This window comes from Natator depressus, chromosome 9 (assembly GCF_965152275.1).
Source record: "Natator depressus isolate rNatDep1 chromosome 9, rNatDep2.hap1, whole genome shotgun sequence".
In the NCBI taxonomy this organism is placed as follows: domain Eukaryota; kingdom Metazoa; phylum Chordata; order Testudines; family Cheloniidae; genus Natator; species Natator depressus.
Window position 1 is genome coordinate 60338674 of NC_134242.1, and position 18280 is coordinate 60356953.

Consider the following 18280-nt stretch of genomic DNA (forward strand, 5'->3'; position numbering starts at 1 on the left):
TCAGAGGGAACAGGGCCCTGTGGAGCAGGGGCAGAGCCTGGAGGTGGGAGAGGGCAGAGGGAATGGGGCCCTGTGGCAGTGGGTGTCAGAGGGAACAGGGCCCTGTGGAGCAGGGGCAGAGCCCTGAGGTGGGAGAGGGCAGAGGGAATGGGGCCCCGTGGCAGTGGGTGTCAGAGGGGACAGGGCTGAGCAGTGGGGGGAGCAGAGCCCTGGGGTGGGGGGGGCAGAGCCCTGCAAGGGGGGGGGGGGCGGCAGAGGAAACAGGGCTGTGCAGTGCACGGGCGGAGCCCAGGTGTGTGTGAGTGAGGGGACAGAGCCCTGTATTGGTGGGGGGTCAGAGGGGCAGGGCTGTGCGATGCGGGGCAGAGCCCTGTCGGGGAGCAGAGGGGACAAGGCCCAGTGGTGGGGGGCAGAGGGGACAGGGCCCTGCACTGGTGGGGGGCATAGGAAATGGGGCTTTGCCGTGCAGGGGGCAGAGGGGACAGGGCTGTGCAGTGAAGGGGCAGTGGTGGGGGGGAGGGAGCGGAGGGGATAAGGCTACGCAGGGGTATGGGGCCGAGGGGACAGGGGAAGAGCCTGAGGGTGGGGGGGAAGACAGAAGGAGCAGGGCCCTGTGCAGATGCGGGGGCAGAGAGGACAGGGCTGTGCTGAGGGGACGCAGAGCGCTGGGTGGAGGGAGCAGAGGGGACAAGGCCCTGCGGTGGTGGGGCAGAGAGAAAGGGGCTGTTCGGTGCAGAGCCCTAGGTGCGGAGGACAGGGCCCTGCGGGGGACCGGGAGCGAGGTCCCCACTTCCCCGGTGGAGGGAGGCGGCGGGGGAGGCGCTGGCGTGGCGCGGGGGCCGGGCTGCCCAGGGTGCTGAGAAGGGCCGGGCGTTGCCCTCGGCTCGGCCTGCGAGCTCGGTGCCCCGGAGCGTGGGCGCGGCGGCGGCTGCTGAGGAACTTGCGCTCCGCAGCCAGGCTGCGCCGGGCCGAACGCGGCGGGTCAGGCGGCGCCGGCCGGTTCGCGGCACAGCGGGGCAGGCGGGTCGGTGCCGCGTCTCCCCAGGCAAGTGAGCCGCCCACACGCCGCTACCCCGTCTCCGGGCGGGGCGCTCGGGTCAAGCCCGGCCGGCTGGGGGCGCCTGGCCGCGCATCCCCGCCACACAGGCGAGGCGGCGGGCTGCCCGGGGGGCCGGAGACTTCTCCTGCGTCCCCGGGCCGGAGGGACCGTGCCTGCCCTCCCGGGGCGCAGGCTCCGCCTCCGGCTGTGGGCGCCTGGCTCCGGGCAGCGCGAGGAGAAGTTCCTGTCAGCCCGGCCGGCCGTGGCCCCCCGAGCCCGGTGTGCGGCGCCCCCGTGGCTGTGCACCCCACCCCCTCCCTTGGGCAGCGCCCGTCCAGTCTAGCCCGCCCCGCCGGGTAAAGCCCGCTCCCCGGGCGTGGGGCGCCTACCCGCCCCCCTCGAGTGTGAAGCGCGGTTCCCCGCCCCGGGTGTGGAGCCCCCCGACCCGGCCCCGGGTGTAGAGCCCGGCCCCCCGACCCGGGATGCAGCGCCGGAGGCCCGGCCCCTCCCCGGGCGTGGAGCCCCCTCCCCTGGCTGCGCGGCGCTGCGCTGCTGGGTGCGGAGCCCCCTCCCACTCGCTCCCTCTCCGGACTCGGCTGGCTCTGCACACCCGACCCCCCCCAAGCCGTGCGGGCAGGGCTAGGCGCGGCGCACCCTGGGAGTTGTAGTCCCCAGGGCTTGGCCCAGCCCGAGAGGGCGCGGGGGCGGCGGGCGGCTGGACTACACTTCCCGTCAGGCCCTGCGGCAGCTCCCTCTCGCCCTCACACTCCGGCTGCCGCTGCCAGTGTCTCCGCCGCCGAACCCTCGCTCGCAGCGCCCAGTGTCCGACCCGCAGCCTCGGGCAGGGGCCCGGCTCGGCCCGCAGCGCCGCGGCCCGCCCAGCTCGGGAACAGGTGCGTGCCCCTCCCGTCCCCGCCGCCCCGCTCCGGACACCCGGCCCCTGCTGCCCGGGCACCCCGGGCCCGTTCGCCCCGCACCCACCACCGGGGAGCCGGACCGAGCGGGCGGCCGAGCGGGCGGCCCGACCCATCGCCTCCGGCTGGGTCTCCATGGAGACCGGCCCCGGGACCCCCTCCGGGCAGCGGGCGCTGCTGGCGGCTGGGGCTCGGGCTGGCAGGGAGGGGGAGCAGCGTCCGGAGTGGGACGGGGAGGAGGGCAGCGAATCCCGGAGCGGGGGAGGGTGGGGACGGGGATCGCGGAGGCTGTGACAGCGGAGGCGCAGCGAGCCTGGAGCCGGCGTCGCTGGGCACGGAGGGATCCCGGCGGGGAGCTGCTGCTGCCTCCTCTGCACGTACCTGGGACGGGCTCCGCGTGTAGCCGCCGCTCCTTCCTCGCTTCGCGCCCCATCACCTGCCGCTCCCAGATCTAGCCAGAGGACGGACCCCCAACTCCCGGAGTGCATCCCCTCGACCTGAGGGGCCCCTTCTTGTGGGGGGGGGGGAGGGAGAGGAATCTTCCGTGCTTTGCTCCCGACTCTTCCGTGCATGTGCACGTTGTTCTACGGGCTACACAGCTGAGACCCGGACCTGGCCCCTCGCTCCTTAGACAACGGGACTGGATAGCGTGGCTCCTAGAGTTTCGCAGCATAGCCCCTAGCGACCTAATCTCTAGCATAGGGGGTGCCCAGCAGAGGCTCGAGGTCCCAGCCTGTAGTGCTTCATCTTGCTCCCCAGTGGATTCTGTAATCCCTCTAGGCTGGCAGAACCTCACTAGTAAAGGTAAAAGAGACGAGTCAGCTCCATATTTTGCCAATTAGGTGTTGCCCTTGGGGTCCTGGCATGTTGCTCTGGTGGCCCTTAGTTGGCAGAGTTTGGTCTCCTGCTAGCACTTTGTGATTTTTTTTTTTATTTTATTTTTTTTAGGGTTTCCTTCTGTGGAGGTTGGTGCTGTAGGAAGTAGCATCAGATTAGTGGCCATCTACGTGGGGAGAACAGCAGTGCCCAGGTATCATCAGTTCTCCCTGACCTAGCTTCAGGAGCCAGCTGTTGAAAGAGGACAGTACTCATTCATCTAGGAGCCTCCATATCAGAATTGAGGACCGTTCCAGGCAAGACGCCACAGAGGGGCCTGGGCAAGGGAGAGTAACACTAAGTGCATATATTTATTGGTATTACAGTAGTGTATAAAGATCCTAATCAGGATTTTGCTAGGCACTGTACAAATGTATAGTAAGACCTTGTCTGCATTGGAGTTCTTTAGGTGATATCGCTTATACCAGTTCCCCAATCTAAATAAGCTATACTTGTAAAAGGACTTTTTGTCAGTATAACTATCTACAACTGGAGCTTTTGCTGGCATAGATACATTGGTTAGGGATGTGATTTCCCCCTGCCCCGCACACTACCAGCCAACATATCTATGCCAGTAAAACTCTTGCGTGTAGTCCAGGCCTCAGCGACAGTTTCTGCCCCAAAGAGCTTACAATCTAAGTAGACTAGACAGACAAAAGGTAAAGGGGAAGTAGGCACAGAGAGGGAAGGGGACTTGCCCAAGGTCACACAGCAGGTCAGTGGTAGGATTAGGAACAGAACTCAGGAGTCCTGATTCCTACTGCAGTGCCCTAGTCCACGCTGCCACTCAACATTACTTTCATTTTGCTCCTGGTGTGATTAATAATGTTTTGGAGTGAGGAATTGCTGGAGGGGGCTCCCAGATGTTATGGCCCATTCTTGTACACTGCATTCAAGATGAAAATTGTGACATAATCAAAATAAGAGTTGCCTTTTGTACAGTTAGGCTCATTGGGGAAGACATTGATTCCTTTCATTTAACTTTGATTTTTTATGGTGGATTTGAGAGAGCACCAGGATAGACTTTTATGGGGTCATACCAAGATGGGAAGTATTGGGATAGTCTTTTGGGTCCTGATCTTGCAAGGGAATCTATATTTGTGGCTCTGTACGTCGGTGGGGGGAGGATTTGCCCATATGAATCCCTCTGCAGATTTGAGGCCTTAGGCTATATCTACATTAGCTTTTTTGCCCTAATATTTCCCACTATTGCTGCCATCAGTATAGATCCTTTGCCAGTACTTTTACCAACATGTCAACTATCTCTGCAAAGAGCAGCTCTGAGAAATTTGAGAAAACTGAATCTAGTGTGGACAAAGCCTTAAAGGAATAAATTAATGGAGGACTTTGAGGGAGTAGGACGGAACTGGGGGTGGGGGAGCATGCTTTGGGATAGTATCATATGTTATGGGCAAGGAAAACTAAAAAGATTGTAAGTAGATTACAGTAGATTTTACAGATTGTAAAACTGTAAAAAGATTGTGTGCAATGTGTGGTTTTCTTCCGATGTCAGAGATTTTGCAAAGATTTTCCACCTTTTGGTGGATTCCCCTCCCTCCCCCCTTTTTTAAACCACCTTAAGAATCTGCTGTGACAGCCTTCCACAGGGACAGGCTTTTTTGTTAGGCTGCAGTCAGTGACTTAGGTACTAGCTATAGCTTTAGCCAGTGGGGAGGATGTACTTTTTAAACACTGCTAAATTTTCAGGAAACTTTCCTAGTTCAAATAGGGATGTATTTTTTTTTTAATTTAACGTTTCTGTGTATTATGCTGGTCACTGCAGTGACTTAAATCAGGGTTAGTGTGTCTTTAAACTGGCACAGGTAGATTCATGCACACAAGCTCAGCACAGCTGTAGCCAGTGGTCATACTAGGCAACAGAATGGAAGACCCAAGATTAGATCCAGATTATCATCTGCTCTACAGGCCAAATGCAACATGAACAGTTACTACTGAAGACTAGGGTAGATGTAGCCTGGCTTATCCAGGACTGAATTTGGCTAGAGATTGGTATGACTTTATCACTGCTATGGTTTCCAAACTCTTTAAGGTAAGTAACATGATATGGTTTGCATTCAATATTACATTTTTAAAACCTTTTTTCCAGTTGGATTCAAGACCCATGTATGACCCCTGCGAGGGGTTTTTATAGTTCTGTTGCAAACAGTTTAGTTTAAATGGTTTGTATGAAATGTGGGTGGAGCTGAAGCCATGTGTTCGGACAATTCTGGAAGCTCTTTCGATTTGTGCTTATTTTGGACTTCAAAGGCACTCTGTCACCTCAAGGATCACATATGGCAAACAAACATAATTCTTTGCCTGTGTTACTAATGGTATCAAAGATAGTTAAACTGAAATTTTTAAAAAGTAAATGTGATTATTACTGGTGATGCAATTTGTTTCCCTTTGGCATTTCTCTAAGCTTCGCTAAAAATCAGTCAGTTTAACTTTTTTTTTTTATAGTCACACCCACTCAGGTTCTCAGGAGAAGTATCTGGGTTGCATCCAATATAGATGATCATTGATTTGTTCAAAACAGTGGTTTCCACTGGAGTTTAAAAATATAATAGAAATATCATATTGGGCTTAGGTTTTGTAACCCCTTTTTAATGTATTGTACATTTTGGTCATAGATTTTATTTGCAATATCCAGTCTCAGCTATCTTGTGTTTCCAGGGTCAAAGTGCAACCCTTCTTAGCATTCCACAGTGCCCCCTGGCCAAATGAGTTGCAGAACACCTTAAAAAAAGAAAGTATCCATGTGCTCATCCTCAGAAATTCTTGCTACAGGCTGGGAAATCAAAAAGAAAAATTTCAAGGTTGATGATTCCCAGTCTCCTTCCAGTCAAGGCAGACTTCTAGGGTGTCTCACTTTAGAGAAAGCAGTGGCTGAGAGCCCATCACAGGGGGAAAAGGAGGGACGGCAGGCAGGCAGGGTTTACAGTGTTCTTCAAGTACCTGAACTCCAGCTGTGTGTTTTTCTCAGGCTGCTCTGTTAAATAATGTTAGCATTGAAATGGTCCAAGTTAGGCACTGAAGTGAACATCATTGCCCTGTGCTTGTCTAACATTTGCACCAGGCACAACCACTGGTGTAGATGCATCCTAGTGCAGATGAGCAGAGTCATTATTGGCACGGGTGGAGTTACCCTTACTTAACCAGGATGTGCTGTAATGGTGCAAATCTTGGCTCCCAGGGGCTTTGCCTGTCTGCCTTAGGCATGGCACTAGTGCACCTGTACTACTGGCTGGCCACTGGGCAAAAACCCCCAGGAGACAATCCTTTGTGCAGATCCCCTGGTGATAACAATGGTGGGAAAGCTAGTGTGGACTGTCTGTCAGTGTTTTTACCATCCTGCCATCTGGTACTTGCTCTGAGCAAGGCTTGGATGAAACTCTGGTAAACTGCTGGCAGCTGCTTTACATTAGTGTTCAGATTGGTACGATAGCAGTGGTCAGAGAATTCCCTAAAAATCTCAGACCTTGTTGATACATGGATGTGTGTATACCAGTATAAGTAGAACCAGTAAAGTGTGTAAAAAAAACTATACTAGTATAATTAGAGCAGTACAGATTCCTAATGTGGGTGCTTATACTGGCATAGCTTATTTCCATAAGGGAATGGGAATATGCTATACTAGTAGAAGGCAACTTTATACTGGTAAAATTGCATCCACACTAGGGGCTGTACCAATGTAGCTGCTTTGGTAGAAAATCATGCCCCCAACCAACAGAGTTAAATTGGTACAAAAACTGTATGTGGACCAGGCCTTAGTGCAGATGTGTCCTCTCATAGGCAAGTGGTTGGAAGAAGGGGGAGTTCACTCAGGGCTTGTTTTCCCTATTAAAAAAAAAAACTGTGTTCTTAACTCAAGTTGGCTGACTTGAGTTGCAATCCTAATAAGACAAGGCAGTTGGTTTAACAGGAGTTAACAGGTTGAGTTAAACCCTAGGGCCCTGTACAGTCATAAACTTGAACTGATAACTCATGTTAAAAATACAACTGTCTGGTCTTCTCTAGGATATAAACCTAAGTTAGAGTATGTCTATAGAGTTATTCCAGAATAGCTCAGTAGTGTCGAAGGGGCTGGTGACTCTGCCCTACGTTTCTCAGATAGATTTATCTGCACCTGGCACCTCCTGCTTCCAGTCCACCTTCTTAAGGGTCCTCTGATTCTTTTGTTGCTTCCTCTGGAATTGGGGTTTGAAACCACCTGAGTCAGGTGTTTTATTTTGTCTCTACGTTTGAATGCCTTGATCCCTTCTCTTGGTTGGGATTCTAATTTCCCTCCCTATTTCTTCTTCATTCCCTGGGAAATGTCTGCCTTTGGCATTTATCTTGCATCCTCCTTGGATAACAGAAATCAAGAATTCATTTAACAATGTCTATTCTGTCACTACATCTTCCTAACTTTCTCCTAGAGGCCCTGCAGGTTCCATCATTGATCTCTTCTTCCTCATGCACTCAGAAATGTTTGTTGTAACTGCTTGTGAAATCTTGCTATCAACCTTCTCTCTTTAATTGCAAGCCACAATGGTTCTGCCCCATCAGTGCTTTCCTGGAGGTTTCCTAGTTCAGTCTCTCCACAAATTTCCATTCTGTTTAGCACAGTGGTACATGTCTCTCTCTCCCCACTCCCATACAAGATTCTCTTGGAGCGCTCCTAAAATGTCTATGCTGCCATTGTACCCTCACTGTCATATGCTTTCCCTTTCCCTTCTTTCAGTTCAGCCCAGGATGGTGACATCCCTGCAGATTGATTGTTCCCCTATTTCCTTTGGGTTCTTTCATTTCTCTCCAACCATTGCAAGACTCCATCTCTTCCCACCCCAAGCCACCTTTTGTTCTTTCCGGGTACAACCCAGTTTTTGGGGGTCTCTCACTCAGCCCAGGTACCCATTTCATTACTTAGTATTTCTTCCCTTTCCAGGTGTGTTTATTTTGGCTGCTACTTTCTCCTCTCATTTTTGACTTCTGGGTAGCTTCTCTTCTCTGCAATCTCTGTCTGCTCAGCTAAACTCTTTCTCTCATCTGTGGCTCACTCTGTCCTCTCAGCCAGTACACTGGTATTTTTTTGGTTCCTCCTGCTTCTATGGCCCTTGTCTCTTCCCTAAAGAGTCCCAGAAACACCCCACTGACCTAGACTGTGCCTCTGTACCAGGTGTGTTCATACCTGGCACTGAATGAGCACCTTCAGCTTTTTAGCTTTCTATCTGATTCCTCAAACCTTCAGTCTTCTTATCCCTATACAGCTGATTCCAGTGTGGACTGATACTACAGACCGTTTGTTGTCCTACCAAGAGCTTGTGTCCTTCTGATATGTCATGTAGGCTGACCAGACAGCAAGTATGAAAAATCGGGACAGAAGGTGGGGGGTAATAGGCACCTATATAAGACAAAGCCCCAAATATTGGGGCTGTCCCTATAAAATCGGGACATCTGGTCACCCTAATGTCATGAAAGAAAAAACTATATAAGACTTTGGATCACATGCTGTCTTTAGATTTCCTTTCTAGTCCCCCAAGGATGCTGCCCATTTGTACCTCTTTTGCTTCATGTATGTAACATCTCTGATACAGGAACCTGTCTGACAATTTGCCTCCTTAATCTCTCCTGCCCAGTCTAACCTAGCCTGCTCCTGCTGGCCATGCACTTCAGATCCTTCCCCTCCCTCATTGCTCTACTACTTTTTAGCTCAATTCATTCTCCTGAGCGATGGGACTCAAGTAGCAGCCTTGCTCTTAAAGTGCTCAATGAGACAACACTACTGCAATGGCAGGCATGTCTTCCCCCGAAAAATTCCATCACAGAGGCAGGCATCTTGAGGGGAGGGATAGCTCAGTGATTTGAGCATTGGCCTGCTAAACCCAGGATTGTGAGTTCAATCCTTGAGGGGGCCATTTAGGGATCTGGGGCAAAAATTGGGGATTGGTCCTGCTTTGAGCAGGGGGTTGGACTAGATGATCTCCTGAGGTCCCTTCCAACCCTGATATTCTATGACTCTCAAATCTCAGGGTTCTGCTCTACTTTCTGTCTCTAACCCCTTAGAATGCCTGTCACTTCCTAACAATAGTAAAGTGGAATTCTAGCAGTGAAAGCCCTGCAAAGTTTGTCAAGCAGTGCCCCACACATACTCAGAGTTGGTTCCATGCAGGTGTACCCTAGGCACTTGATTGCCTGAACAGTCATCTTCCTCTCTGTACAATTGTCTCCTGAGCTGGTTAGTGTTGACTGATAAAGAAATATAAAAGATTGGACAATTCTGTGGTTTTATAAGTCTGTTGTCTTGGGTAAAGCTGCCTTCTGCCTGCCTGCTGTGTCTGGGAGACCTTCTTGAGGGATGAAGAAGTACAAAAGGGTACAGGGGGATGTAGAGGTGTCTGCACAGAGTGCTTTTGGGGGAGGCCAAGTCCTACTACAGATTGAATGGGTTTGGTGAAAAATCCTAGCATGAGTGTAAGCCTTGTGTATTGTCCCTGCCCTGAGTGTACCGCTCTCCTGAGGGCTTTTTGCAAACAGACTTGTAGCTGCTCAAACGATGTACCCCGGTCGCATGGAAATGAACCTGCAGTTGGCAAGTAAGGAGGAGGTGTTGCCTGCTCCTTTTCTCAGTGATCTGGCTTGCAGATGACCTCTCTGAACTGTACCACAGACTCACAACTTTGTTGGAGAACTCCAAGGAATGGAACTGAATGCAGCATCCAGGGAACAGCTTCTGACTCTTTGTTTTGTCTTTGCAGGCGGAGTGGCCCCGTGAGCCCCAGCAGGTCCTGGTTGGTGGTGAGCAGCTGTCATGATCTCTACAGCACCTCTCTACAGTGGGGTGCATAACTGGACCAGTGCAGAGCGGATTTGCATGTGTGGCCTCAACGAGGAGAGGTGAGGTGCGTGGGTAGCTTGTTAGGGGAAAGACTTTAAGCAGGGAGCTTGGGTCAGGGAATCGGAGAGGCTAGAAGCAGAAAGCATACTGAATCCTGTTTAGTGGTTCTCTTTGGGGCCAGTGCAAGCCTATTATCTGTTACAGGGCTGAGCTCATAAGGAGCACAGGGGTAGGACAAGGATGCATTAAGCAGTCAAGTCTCCTTTATGGTCCTTGTGTTCCATGCCCAAGGAAAAGAAAGGGTCTGATGCTTGCAGGGGAATGATACTGGAGGCTCTCTGCTTTCTGGGCAAGAGCCACCAGCTGTATGGAGCCAGGGTGCTGCTTGTGGCCTTGCTACCCCAGTGTTAAGGCTGCTCATGGCGTTGTTGCTACACACTGTACCTTTGCTCTTTGACTTTGTTAGATTTGTGCTCTCAACTGACTGCCATTCAGCCTGACAGGTTGGGACCTGGGAAGAGGGCTACGTGGACAGTACAGGCTATGGAACTGAGAAGTGTTTCCAGTACGTTTGCCTGGGCAGTGCAGATTAGATCAGTGATACTCAACCAGGGGTATGTGTATCCCTAGGGGTAGGCAGAAGTTTTAAAGGGGTACATCAACTCATATAGATATGTAGCCTGTTGTAAAACTAGGCAAATAAAAAGCACTAGCTAAGTCAGTACAAACTAAAATTTCAAACAGACAGAATGCGAAAGTCAGCAATTTTTCATTAATAGTGTGTTGTGACACTTGTATTTTTATGTCTAATTTTGTAAGCAAGTTGTTTGTGAGGTGAAACTTGGGCTACACAAGACAAATCAGAATCCTGAAAGGGGTACAGTAGTCTGGAAAGGTTGAGAGCCACTGGATTAAATGATTGGATAGGTGAATTGCATGAACACCACAGTCTAGGGCAGGACCTGCTCCTTGCAGGAGTCCTGACCTGTCCCATTTCCTTGCCCTGGCAGTCCGCTCCAAACCCACAGCATTAGCACCTATCTAATCCTGCAGTTCTCAGGTGGTGTCCTCAGAACTGGCCAGCTTTTGGCCTCCCTGGTGTCAGGATGCAGTGGAGCTTTTTCAGCTGTGGGAAATGCTCTAGGAGGGTCTGAAAAGTCATGTTATATGGACTAAAATGAGCCATGTTTGGTGCACACTGTCCTTCATTTGGGATGGTAGGGTCTCGGGCATTAGGGATGCTGATAACTGCTGTAACAGACAGGCAGGAGAACAGTGGGGTAAGGGAGATTTTGGCATGTAATGTACGGCCTCTCAGCTTAGTTACCCCTTCATAAAGGCTATGCAGGCCTACTTCTTGATCCTAATAAATTTCAGTGTTTCAGGCACCTGAGCACTGAGGGGTCTAGGCACCCTAATGGAACTACCAAACAGCCCAAATACAAGATTAAATCAAGACAGACAAACCAGGTTGATCATAACTGAATGGTGGGTTGTTTTGTTTTTTTTTTTTTAACCAGTTGTTGGCCCCTACGTAAAGTGTGTGGGTGGGGATAATCATTTGGGGGAATACTCATTCCATTTCCTTCCTGGACAAGGTTTCACATCACGGAAATCATTGTCCCAGCTGGCTCCCTTCCTGGCTGTGTCTCAGCGCAGAGGCTAAGGGACCATGGAACCTAAGCTCTCTCTGTACCAAGAAGTGGCTTCCCTAAGGCCAGGTTGAGGAATGCTGGCAGTGAGCAGTGTGGGTGCAGCTTGTTACTCCAGTGCCCAGGTTGTATGTGCTCTGGGGCTAAGGAGAAGAGCTCAGTCTCTGGGGCTGACTCTGTGGCCCCGTTGTCTGCACCAGAGTCATTGTACTTCCACCTCCCCTCCCCAGCAGTGTGACAAACAATGTAGTTTGTATCTCCATTAGCTTTCGGAAGAGCAAGCTGCTAGTTTGGCTTTTGAGACAGTGGCAGGAACAAGAGGGGGTGCTTGCCCTGAAGCTGTCTCAGAAGCTGAGTGGCCAGCTCAGCGCCTTGCCTGGGCTCCCAGCCAGCCATTAACCTGTGCATCGCCAGCCTGGGTGTGCTGATCTGCTGAGCCTTTTGAGACAGGTGCTGCCCTGGGGGAAGGGAATCGCTTCCCCTCCAAGGCAGGGGGAATGGCGTTGGGGCAGCTTGAACGGGATGGTGGTCTCCTCTAGGGGGAGAGGGGATATGTAGAACAAGGGGGTATGTAGGACATGCCCCTCTGGCAGGCAGGCTGCCCTCACCTGTTGGAGCCCTAGGATGCCGGAGCTGCTTGGCTTCACTGACTAGCTCAATCCCTCGCTTGGGCCTGACTGTTGAAGCTGCCTGGGCTGTTGCAGGGCCAGGAACTGCGCTCTAGCTCCACCTGCTGCCCTTGCCACGTCCCTGCCTCTGTCTCCGAGGGGACCGGGATTGGCGTAGGATCAGGAGGTGGAGCCAGAGCGGGGCTCCCAGCTCTGCTGCATAGTGCATAGGCAGCTCTCTGTGCCAGTTATCCAGCTTGTTGTCTCGGAGATGCCTGCCTGGCCAAGGTCTCAGCTCCCTAACACCACTGCTCTTTCACTGATCCCATCCAACTCCTCCAGAGCCTACCCTGGCTCAAGGCATGTGCTGCTTTTTGGCAGAGATCCCACGGGACAGTAGTTGTGGACGGGGTAAAGGCCATGAGGTTTTTGGCTCCTCTCAGCATTTCAGTGGGGGCAGGGTCGAAAAAGTCCCCTTAACTCTGCCTTTCCTGTCATACCAAGGCTCCAGCTTCATGGCCTTCGGAGGAGGGGGAGGCACAAGGGTCGATACACACGCACTGTCGATACCTCTCTTGCACGTTTTCAAAAGTCCCCAGCCTCACAGTTAATGCAATTTAGATGTCTCACAGGAGGACACTGGGGAGGCCAGCTTAGACCTGAGGTCCTGGGGAGTTCCATCCCTGGCCAGCTCTGTGGCAGTAACAGAACACACATGCTTGCTGGGTAGAAACCCACAAGTTCTGCTGGGTAGAATATGTGGCCTGGCTACAAATCCTACCTGACTGACCTTGGGCATGTTCCACCCTCCTGTCTCCACCGCCCTGGCTAGCAAACTGGGCAAGAAGCAGGAACCTGATTCTGCATCTGAGCTATGTTTTCCTGGGTTACAAACTACTAAAAGCCTATCTCAGGCGTTAGTTCTAAGGGCCGTTCTCTTGCGATTCCAGCCACCCCCCATCCCATCACCTCTCAGCTGTCGTCTGGATCTTGCTGCTGCCTATTGCAGAAACCTGATCTCCCCTTATTAATAACAATCCTCTTAAGCCTTTTGCGGCCTGAGTAACTCGGGAAATCCAGGTTTAAGAAATCCATGTCAAATTATATTTGTAAAGAATAACAGCAAAGATGATGTCTGGTGGAAAGGGCGCAGGGGGCCTATGCGAGGTGCTGTGCTTTTGCCATAACACAAAGGAACTAGTGTAGCTGTGGGGAAAACCAGCATTGCATTTTGTAACATAGCTGTACCATGAGGTGGGGAAGCTCGTGTGGGGTCATGATACTGAGGGCATCTGAAAAGGTGTAATGAGCCAATACCAGGATGTTTAAACCTGAAGGTCATTATTCAGGGTACAGCTGCAGCAGATGTATCCCTTCGAGGGCAACCTTTGGGTGGCCAAGAGAGTGGAGTACCAGTACTGGATACTGGAGTGATGGGATTGGAGGTTTGCATCGCTTAAGCCCTGTAGTAGCAGACAAGGGGAGAAAAGAAAAGACCACCAGCATCACAGTGTTTATTCTGTCCCCACTAGCTTCCCCTGTACTTAACTCTCACAGGCTCTTGTGTCAGCAGACAGAAAACATTAGGGTGGGGCCTCAAACCCTCCTAGGATATTGAACCCTGTGCTGGGCACAATGCTGTCTCCCATGGGTATAGCTCCTGGTTCAGATGTTGACTTAGGCAGAAGTATTGTTTGTTTCCATCTCTCCAGTGTGACCATATCATGTGCACAGTTGTTGCCATTGGCCTCCCCCCATCTCCTTTCCTTGGAGCTGGTCACGGTCCTTACTCTGAATTCACTTTCCACCTGGGGAACTCCTTTGTTTGAAGAAGTGAACTGCCCTCTTTCTGTCTTGCGGAGGATAAGGGGTTAAAGCTCCAATCACACACTCCAGGTCCCAGGTGTCTCCTGCTTTGAGGCTGGAGGGGAGTGATAGAGCTGAATGTGCTCAGGCTCCTAGAGCAGTGACAGGACTCCGCAGCTATCTGAAGGGTCTATGAGGTGGAGACATGAATGACACTAGTGCCCTAGGGATGGGAAGAGAAATGATAGGTGAGAAGTGTAGATGGTTCTCAGAGGAGTGTAGGGGAGATAAGACTGGAATACTGGGTGGGTGTGGAATTAAAATTGCCTGGGGTGGGGAGGATTTGGTTTTGGACCAAAACCAGGGTTACTGGTTAGTGTGTGGCTGGAAGATGTGGGGGTGGGGGGCAAGAGAGGAATCAGGGAGTAGTATGCCTGGTGGGTGGGGAATGAACAACAGGTGTAATGTGTGGGTGTGTGAGAGAGACTGGGAGGGTGGGTGGGATAGGAATGTGAGTCTGGTGGGGAGGGCAGGATTGGAAGGTGGGGGTTGCAGATGTGGGGGGGGGGGTTATGGGGTGGGCAGACCTAGAATGTGCAAATGGGGGAAGACAGGACAAGAACATGAGGAGGCTGTGGGAGGGTGAGAACTCCGAATGAGTATGGGGCAGGCAGGACTGGGCCTGGGGGGATTGTATGGGGCAGGGCTGGGGGAGGGAGGGACTGCGGTCAGGAGGGGGAGTTGGGGGATGATGGGACTGCAAGTGGGGAGGGGAGTTCTAGGGGGGCATTGGGGGAAGGTGGGACTGCCAGTTTGTGGGGGGGATGGAGCACCTGTGGGGTGGTGGGAGGCAGGACTGGCAGGCAGGAGTTTGTCGGGAACACTAGAGGGGTTGGTGTGGGGGGGGGGGGCAGCTCCCTGCCCTTCAGGTGATGGTCATTTTGTGGGTCTCCCCATCCCCCACTCTGCCACTTTATTTGCCAACTGTCACTTCCCAACTGCCGTGGAACTTTTAGGCCAGTGCTTTCCATCTCCTTCTTAAAGGGGCAGTAGCCTAAAAATTACCTGGTGGCTGTTTCCCAGGACCTGGCTTTAGAGGGATCCCTGGGCCCCCACTGCCTGTGCACCTGAGGCGCTGGCTGGCTCCCCAAAGCGTGCCTACTGTGCTGAATTTGGGAGCTTGGAAAGCAGCACAGGGGCGGGCCTGGAGAGGCAGGGATTTGGGCTCTAGGGGAGGAGTCCCCACTCCCCTATGACCAGCAAGCCCCTTCTGACTCCCTGTGTGCAGCACAGAGCTAACGGTGGGCTAGGAGAGTGCCTCTGGGGTTCATTGTGCCTCCCTTGTCTTGTCTCATCTCTGTCATAGGAGAGCCCCGCTATCTGATGAGGAGTCTAACAAGAGCAGCTCCCAGCACTTGGGGTCCCAGGAATTTTGCGTCAGCAGCAGCCTTTCCAAGGTGAGCTCCTTGTACAGAGTGGCTGGGCTGAGGAGCCAAGGACTGCAATGGAAGGGGCCATGCATGGGAGTCTGACCCTGACCTGGGCCCAAGTGATGAGTGCTCTATGACAGCATGGTGTGCAGGGCCAGAGACTGTCGAAAGCAAGAGTGCAGGGCCTGGAAGCAGCACTGCTCCCCTTTTCTGTGGGCTTCTTTCTGTCCCATAAAGACCTAGCGGAGAGAGGGAACAGCCCTTCCCTTTGGGAAATGCTGGCTCAGCTTCCAGGGAGTCCCTTCTCCCTTTCTCATTGCAGGTGGAGCTCACAGCAGTCAGTGGTGGCAGCAATGCCCAGGGGCTGGATGCAAATAACAGCGTGGAGGAAAAACTTGGGCCCAAGCTGGAAGAGCAGCTACCCAAACCCTACCCGAAACCAGAGTGTGCTGGGAAAGCAGTGATAGAAGATAATGTGCTGGGCGCTCTGGCAAACCAGGGAGATGGCAGAGAGCTGGAGCCCGCAGCCCCAGGAGCTGTGGAGCCTGAGACCAGCAGCACTGACAGTGCCTGGATGCCTGCAGAGCTTCACAGTGACAAACAGGCTGATGCTTCTCCTGCCTGCCCCAACGCTCCAGACAGTGAACATGCTGGGAAAGAGAATGCTGAAACACAAGAGGCAGGAGTGCCTGTGGAGGAAACTCTGCCTGTGGTTGCTTCCAGCTGCAACACCCTTGCATCAACCCCAGCCACCTTCACCTTGAATAGAGTGTGTTTTTCCACATCTCAAGCCCCAGCTATGCAAAAAATGCCCCTCTCCTTTCAGTCCGGGGCAGTTCTGGCCCCAAGCCAGCCCCTTGTGTACATCCCACCCTCCAGCTGTGGGCAGCCACTCAGTGTGGCTACGCTTCCGAGCCCCATTGGGGTCCCCTCCTCCCTTGCTCTCCCAGTCCATCCCTCCTACCTGCAGGAGCATGGCCCGCCAGGCATTATTGCGCCCCCTGAGCTGCGCTCGTTTCCCTGTACCTTCTCCGTAGCCAGGCCCTTGCCTTCGGATTCCAAAGTGGTGTCTGTGGAGGTGAACCAGCTGAGCTGCCCTTCACCTTCAGGTGGGAACAGCACACAAGCTGCTGCAGCTGTTGATGGCCCTTCCCCACCCATGGAGGGCTCTTCGCTTTCACCCAGTCAGCCTTCCCTGACAGCGTCATGTGGGAGTGAAGCTCCCCCACCAGGTACTGGCCTACACACCAGGGCCTCTGGTGCTCCAGAGCAGGTCGCTCAAGGGGCCACCACTTCGCTTTCTCCCCTGAAGTCCCCCCCACAGCTGGAGCGTGAGATGGTCTCCTTCCCAGAATGTAGCGAGATGCCTCTTGATCTGTCCTCTAAATCCAACCGCCAGAAGCTGCCTCCACCAAGCCAACGCAAGACACCCCCCATGCCCATCCTAACACCAGTGCACACCAGTGGCAAGGCAGCACTCACTACGGTCCTGTCCAAGTCCCAGCGTGCAGCCCAGAGTGCAGGCAGCAGCGTCACCTCATGCCTGGGCACCACCCCCCCCTTAGTAATTTTTCCTGACTTCCTGCGCAATGGTGAGCAGGGCTCCTGGATGAAAAACTCAACCGCACTGATTAGCACCATTCCAGGCACCTATGTGGGCGTGGCCAACCCAGTGCCTGCCTCACTACTGCTTAGCAAAGACTCCAGCATTAGCTTCACCAGGGACCCACAGCACCTCCCCAAACAGGAGCCCATTTCCATCATTGATCAGGGAGATCCCCGAAATGTTGGGCCACCCTCTGGGAAAAAAGGCAGCCAGGCTAGTGCGGAGGGTCAGCAGGACCCAGCTAGGCGGTTCCTCTATGGCAGAGTTGCCCCAGGGGCGCCTTTGTGCCAATCCAAAGAACTCTCTCTCTGGAATCCTGGTCAGGGAAGCATTTACCCCCGATGCCCAGTTAATGGGAAACCATCCAGTCCCCAGCTTCTGCCCGTTGGGTGGTCTCCCTATCACCAGACCCCTCTGCTTTCAATTGGTATCTCCACAACCGGACAGCTGCCCCTGAATCAGAGTGGCCCCTCCAAGCCATCTGGTGTAGGTGAGTTCCCTGTGTTTCCCAGCATGCAGCCTGTAGAGTCTGGCATGGCAGCCCCCAAGGCCCCGGAGGGACTGCCAAGGCTTCCGTCTCTGGAATGGGAAGCCATGTCCAAAGCCAAAAACTGCAGGGTCTTGCCCAAGTTCTGTGAGGAGCCCATCAATCCAGTCCCCATGGCTGTAGCTCCATCTCTTCAGGCCAATACTGTGGATGCAAGGGGCGGAAAGGGGAAGGCAGAAAGCCCTTCCAGGAGCCAAGGGTGTGATGAGCCAGGGGTTGACTCCGCTAGAGACAGTGTTGTACAGACTGAGGCTCCCCAGGGGAGCTGTAGCCTCAAGCTGTTAGGAGACTCAAAACCTAAAAACCAAGTGTTAGCTGCCTATCTGTCACATGACCTGCCTGTAGTCAATCAGCAAAGCCTGCAAACAGCCTCTGAGCTACCAGCTGCACCTGTGGAGAGTCAGCGCAAGGAGCTGGGATATGAGGTGGCCCAGGAGCAGCCGGCCTCAGAGGCCCCCCAGTGTATGCACCAGGTGGACCTGTGCAGAGTCAAGAAGGAGCGAGTGGAATGTGATGTGCCATTTGCCTCTGGGGCTTGTCTGCGAGCTGGGGTAGCCCCCAACGGCTTTCCTGAGACCAAACTCAAGGGAGCAGCCCAAATCAAACAAGAGGGCAGTTTATGCTGCAAATCCAAACGGCAACACGATGGGCGGGCCAAACAGGCCCACAAGAGGCTGAAGTGCAGAGCCAGAGCTGGAGAGGAGGCCCCAAGCAAGTCGGGCAGCCGGAGCTTGCATGGATGGAAGGTGGGTGAGGAGCCACTGAAGAGGGTCACCAGCCCCACAGAGGGAGGCAGGCACAGATAGTTCTAGTGCTGGGACTCTGTACTTCCTAGAATAATATTGGGGGTCAAAACCAAAGTAAGGGGGGAGGGGACAGCAGTGTAGGGAGGAAGAGGAACCTGTCATTGGGGCGGCAAGAGGGATTGGCAGCTGGGTGCAGAGATCAGTTTGGGGAACCTCACTAGGGGCTTTTTCATTCC

At 53.4% G+C, this 18280-nt stretch overlaps 1 protein-coding gene across 5 annotated transcripts in view; it reads left to right on the forward strand.

Moving 5' to 3' along the window:
• Window positions 1–1794: 1794 nt before the first annotated feature.
• BCORL1 (BCL6 corepressor like 1) overlaps window positions 1795–18280 on the forward strand; it is a 47022-nt gene continuing 30536 nt past the window's right edge. The window contains exons 1-5 of one of the 5 annotated variants that reach the window (XM_074964328.1): window positions 1800–1932; window positions 2902–3086; window positions 9570–9708; window positions 15082–15172; window positions 15468–18044. In XM_074964328.1, coding sequence (XP_074820429.1) covers window positions 9623–9708; window positions 15082–15172; window positions 15468–18044 — 2754 coding nt within the window. In that variant the 5' untranslated portion in view covers window positions 1800–1932; window positions 2902–3086; window positions 9570–9622. Of the gene's footprint in view, window positions 1933–2886; window positions 3087–9569; window positions 9714–15081; window positions 15173–15467; window positions 18045–18280 lie in introns of those variants that run through there. The other 4 variants (XM_074964330.1, XM_074964332.1, XM_074964329.1 and 1 more) reach the window with 4 other exon arrangements.